Source organism: Nematolebias whitei, chromosome 17, assembly GCF_014905685.2.
Source record: "Nematolebias whitei isolate Nwh7 chromosome 17, NemWhi1, whole genome shotgun sequence".
In the NCBI taxonomy this organism is placed as follows: domain Eukaryota; kingdom Metazoa; phylum Chordata; class Actinopteri; order Cyprinodontiformes; family Rivulidae; genus Nematolebias; species Nematolebias whitei.
Window position 1 is genome coordinate 36468023 of NC_056514.1, and position 5962 is coordinate 36473984.

The window sequence follows — 5962 nt, forward strand, 5'->3', positions numbered from 1 at the left end:
CATCCATCCATCCATCCATCCATCCATCCATCCATCCATCCATCCATTCATCCATCCATCCATCCATCCATCCATCCATCCATCCATCCTACTCGCTTTTTTCCTTTTCATATCACGGAGGTCACTGGTGCCATGTTCAGCAATCACTGTGCGAGAGGTGGGAGACGCCCTGGACATGTCTCCAGTCCATCACAGGGACACAGAGACAAATGAGACAAACAACCATTCACTCTCTCACTCACACCTAGGGATAATTTAGAGTTACCAATCAGCCTAACATACATGTTTTTGGTCTGTGGGAGGAAACTGGAGCACCCGGAGAAAACCCATGCATGCACAGAGAGAACATGCAAACTCCACCCAGAAAGGCCCCTGGGCTGGGATTTGATCCGGCGATCTTCTTGCTAAGAGCCTTCTCCATCGGGGACCCCGCCCTCTGGAACTCGCTGCCCCAACAGCTTCGTGCCTGCTCCGATCTCTCCACTTTTAAGAAATAACTCAAAATCCACCAGTTTAAAATTGCTTTTAATGTTTAAATTCTACCTTTTTAAATGTTTAGTTTTTTTATGTGTTGTGATACATTGTTGGTTTAAAATTTTTTAAACTCACGTAAAGCGTCTTTGAGTATTTAGAAAAGCGCTATACAAAATAATAAATGTATTATTATTATTATTATAAGAGGCAACAGCTCTACCAACTGCGCCATCGCGCCGCTCCAAAAAACAGCACTTTAAACTACATTTTTTAATATTTCAATTTTAAGGGTCTCGGAGGTACTTGAAATGAACTGAAGTAGATAAAGTGGCATTTTTTCAGGGAAATTATGAATTTTGCATAAAAGAAGAGAGACGAGAGTTTAATTAAATTGTTTAAAAGTGTCAGCACTGAAAATGATTAAAACACAAATGTGAGTTATTTAATCCAGAGTAAAGGAGCCATTAAACCGAACTCTAAAGACAAAGTGTTCCTTTAATTTGCCTGTGACGTGTGTTACCTACAAATGGAAAAATTGGAAGAAAACATCTTAATGTTAAAGAAAACTTGCGCAATACACATTATTTTGGGGGTCTGATAATAAAAACCTAATTTGTCACAGAACAGGCTGCACCACCATGGAGCCCCCACATTTATATTTTTCCATTTCAATCCGTACCATATTGAACCAGCTCTAATTTCAATTAAAGCAGAAAAATTGCTGTTTCATGACCTTTTAAGAACTTCATATAAATAAAAGCCTCCAGCTGGAGGAGTATTTTGCGGACAGCTACCTGCAGCGAGCCAGAGTTGATGGCCTGATAAATCTGCTCATCTGTCAGCGGATGGAGGGACGCCACGGCCACGTTGAGAAGAGGAAGGGCCCGCTCGAACGACGACTGCGTGGGGAAACGCATGTTGCACTGGAGCAGGTAAACCTCCGCCAAATTTACTGGAACCACCTGAAGAAAAAGGGAAGGACAGGATCTGACTGCAGATTTCCGTTGGATCGGCGCTACGCTTCATGCATAATGCATCGTGTTTGCACAGGAGCATCTTCGACTATTCCGCACGGACTTCCTCAGAGCGGAGAATGTGAATTTATCACTTGTCATTTCTTCCATGGAGTCTGGGAGCACGTCTGAATACATGAAATTAAATGAATCTGGGGGGCGTGAGATAAAATATTTCATTACGAAATGCACACTGTAACATTTCAAATGCATTATTTATCAAAAAGGTGTTCTGGCTGTTGGAAAGAAGCTTTTGTAAAACTTATTTTATAACAAAAACCAATAAAACAAGCCAGAATGAAGGTATATAATAAAAATAAACACATTGCTGCTTTGTCTGGGGAAATTAACGAGTTATTTATTTTGGATTTGAAGGCTTTAAAGCATGATTGAACGCATAACAAATGAAGCTGCAACACAATTACATTTGCTTTTAATAAGCCGTGAAAGCAGCATCTCCGTGGATTTACGACTTTAGAGCAAATAACATAAATTTTCTTTAATGGGGAGCAATAATTTTGATGTGAAGTACTTTACACAACTTCTGTCAGGAGATTTCTAACTGTCGTAAAGCTCCTATCACCTGGACAACACAGCTACACCTGTACAACATCAGATTATGTTGGTACGTTAAATAAACAAGTGGATAGACTCCAGCAAACAACTTTGCACGTTTGGACATCTTCTCCTCTGGATATTTTTCTCACGTCGTGCTCTTTTCACACTTCAAATGTGTCAAATCCACCAGTTTATTAAACTGCAAAGCCCAAGCAACATTTATGCACCTTATAACTGGAACTTTTGAGCACCAGGTAGCCCTTCTCGATGAGGTCAAAGGTGAGTTTGAGGTATAGGTAGGATCCCTGGCTCAGGGCCTTCAGGTGGGTGCTGAGCTTGCCGAAGGTGGTGTTGTCCATTTTGCCGTTGAGCGAGATGTTGTTCTGGATCTCCGGGCTGCTGTGGATGCGGTGCAGGATGTAGCCCTGCAGGTCCTGGTCGATGGCGTCGTTCTCCTCCAGGCCGTCCAGGGAGATGCGGTGAAACGGCAGCGCGTTGGTGATCTCCTGCAGAAGGTTACAACAACAGCACGTTAGCTTATTCATCCATTCAATACTAACTTTTATAAACAAAACCCATTTACGTTCTGCTGGAACATGCAGCGAGAACAGAGTCAGACAGATCAGTTCTCTAGAAATGACCGTCAGTCACCTGTAACGTGGTTCTGACTGTGACCACCAGTTTGAGCCACGGAGGAAATCTGTTGATGGTTTTAGTGAGGAAAGACACGACGGTGTCTCCGTAGTCCGGCTTGTGGAACTCAGCCTCGTTGAGGCCGTCAATGAGGATGATAAGGTCCTCCTCTGAGTTGATCTTTCTCTCTGAAAACCCGTCGGAGAAAGAAACAGAAATGTTGCATGAGAGTTTTATTATACACGTCAGGCTTTTGATTTAATTTAAAAAAATGTTAAAATTAAACTAGAAAAACTGACTTTACTGAATCTGTGTTTAAACGATAATCGTTAACTGAATTGTTTTTAAAATTCTATTTAGACTTTATTGTCATTCAGTCTCATTCTCAAGAGAGATCTGCTCTTGAAGCTAAAACAAGCCAAGCAAACGCTAAAGTAACTAAAAGCTAAAATTAGCAAAACTGCTGCTCAGAGGTAAAAGATAAAAACAACAGCTAAAAACTTTAAATAGCAAAGCTATTGCTAAAAGGTAAAATTAGCAAATCATAGCGAAAAGCTAAATATAGCGCAACCATAGAAAGCTAAAAGTTATATTTAGCAAAATAGTAGCAAAATGACTAAAATTAGCATAAGAGCATGAAAAAAAAAAGCCTGCTTCTAGTGCTAAATGTGACCAAAAAAAAGAAGCCAAAACTAGCAAATTTATTGCTAAGATAGTAGCTAAAACAGTAATTTAAGTTAAATCAGAGTTAGAGTTAAATAAAAAGTAACAATTGCTTAAATTGAACATGGACAGAAAAATAAGTTTAAAAAAAATCAGAATATCATTTTGACTTTGGGTGTTGTTGCTTTTAGCCGTTTAGCAGTATTTTTAAAATCTAAAATAAATAATTAAATAAAGTTAATACATTAATGCCGACTGAAACACGACAAAAGTATAAAAGTACAATAAAATATAATTCATTAAACAGGAATGCACAAAAAGTTAGAGTTAAACCCAATGAATGAGCACACAGTTCGAGTCTGTTACTGTTTATTGTCTTTGGAGTCAACAAAACACTCAACGGTGTGTGTGTCACCTTTGTAAAGAGCGTCCAGTGGTTCCAGGACCCCCCTCCTGAAGGAGGCCAGGGGGTCCTGAACACAGGAGCGCAGACTCAGGATGCTCTGCATGTGGGGCTCCCTGAGCAGCTGCTCCCTGTAGGCGACGAGGTGCGGCGAGCGGCACAACAAAGCCGCCACGTTGTGCACGAACTCCGGCACCAAACAGGTGTAGGCGTTATCTGCCTGGCAGTAATGGTAGGCCACCACCTGGGAGAGACAGAGGGCGGGAAGAAAATCTCAGCCAGGTCACGCACAAAGGAACATATTCCACCTTTCCCTTTCAGCTCCCTGGTATATTACAGTCGGGGAGGGATCTCAGGGAGGTCGGTTTTAAAGCGGCCAGGCATTTGGGATCGAGTCAACTTTATGGTGGATGATAGCAGTTTAATGAAACATAATACGTCTAGTTTCACTGTACGGCCTTAGCTATTAATAATTCATGGCTTCTGGCTGCAAGGAGAGGCTGATTGGAAGTCAGCTCATGCATGTGTTGAGACGACTGTGGCACGAAGGAGTCAAACTGTCACTTTTCACAACTGAAACACGATCAGACGAAAGATTACACCAATGAATGGGCAGAGGAACAAAAAGTATTCTTAAATTTTCTCTATTTCCCAGAGTCTATGTGAATTATTATTTTTAGCCACTGAAACAATGGCAGCAGGTGTGAACGAGCTCGGCGGGGGCATGAAGGGATCACAAAGAGTTAGGATTTTCAGCGGCGATCAGACGGCAGGCGGAGCAAAGAGGAAGGAGAAAGAAAAGGAACTAATCAAATGAAATGTTAATTTTTGGTCAGCGATGAACAAAGGGCTTGAAAGCAACAACAAAAAAAAGGAGGTGAAAAAGGGAATGAGCTCAATTATTAATGTCCAGAGTTAACAAGATCTAATAGCTTGGCAGGAAAATGGCTTTTCTTCAGGTATAAATATTTCATAAGGATCCATGGCAAAGTTGTTTTTTCTTTTTTAAACACATCTGCATAATGCAGCAGGCTGGGGCTGCAGATGGCAGAGCAGCCGCGAAGGGGGGGGGTCGAGAAAAATGTGCAGGTTTAACACATTATGTAAGTTTACATTAAATACAGATAAAGAGCTCCACGCACTACCAAGAGCATCTCAGTTCAATTAGATTATTTTTTTTTAAAGATCAAAGCAAAGTCCTACAGAACAAAAACCCTCAAAGGTGATGAACTGCCTTTTGAAGCTTTTAAATGTATTTTTATAACAAATGTTTGTATTTATTTGTTGAAAAAGTGTTTCTAAAAGCGCACATACGCCACTACTGCTGCCCCGATAGAGAAAATACAACGTAAAAGAAGGATATTTTAAATTAAATTGCACGTTTTTAATTATAAATGGACGGAAACTTGGAAATTCTATGGTTGCTCACAAATCAAAACAAACAAACAAACAAAAAAAATTAAAGATACTCATTGCAAAGTATGAAATCAATCAAGTGGGGTTTACTCCAATAGAAGAAGGGTAGATAATTTGTATTTTTAAAGGATGCTACCCAATAAAACACAAAATGCATCATGTGTAAAGAACTTAAGACTTAAACGTTTCTATACTGAGCCTTAATTGTAAATGTTTAAATGTATGTGGGAATGTGCAATATGTGTTTTTATTGTGGTGTTCACGTGACTTTTGCTGTTGTAGTGAATTTAATTGTGGAAGAATCTTTGTTTAGTGCAAAATGTCCAAATTTACCCTTGGAGGGACGGATTGAGTGAATGAGGGAGTGAGCGAGAGAGAAAGAAAGAAAGTATCTATATCTATCTATCTATAGCTGTATCTATCTATATTAACCTATCTCTCTCTATCTATACATATCTATCTATCTCTTTCTATATCTATGTATCTATATCTATCTAAATCTACCTATCTATCTCTCTATCTCTCTATCCATCTATCTCTCTATCTCTCTATCCATCTATCTCTCTATCCATCTATCTATCTCTCTATCCATCTATCTATCTCTCTATCCATCTATCTATCTATCCATCCATCCATCCATCCATCTATCTATCTATCTATCTATCTATCTATCTATCTATCTATCTATCTATCTATCTATCTATCTATCTATCTATCTATCTATCTATCTATCTATCTATCTATCTATCTATCTATCTATCTATCTATCTATCTATCTATCTATCTATCTATCTATCTATCT

The 5962-nt window shown here is 39.3% G+C and overlaps 1 protein-coding gene across 1 annotated transcript in view; it reads right to left on the minus strand.

Annotated features, from left to right (window-relative positions):
- The window catches only part of tanc2b (tetratricopeptide repeat, ankyrin repeat and coiled-coil containing 2b), a 69425-nt gene that overhangs the window by 24858 nt on the left and 38605 nt on the right, over positions 1-5962 (minus strand). Inside the window, exons 9-12 of the mRNA XM_037691539.1 lie at positions 3757-3988; positions 2697-2866; positions 2273-2551; positions 1269-1436 (exon numbers count right to left, since the gene is read on the minus strand). Coding sequence (XP_037547467.1) covers positions 1269-1436; positions 2273-2551; positions 2697-2866; positions 3757-3988 — 849 coding nt within the window. The remainder of the gene's footprint in view (positions 1-1268; positions 1437-2272; positions 2552-2696; positions 2867-3756; positions 3989-5962) is intronic.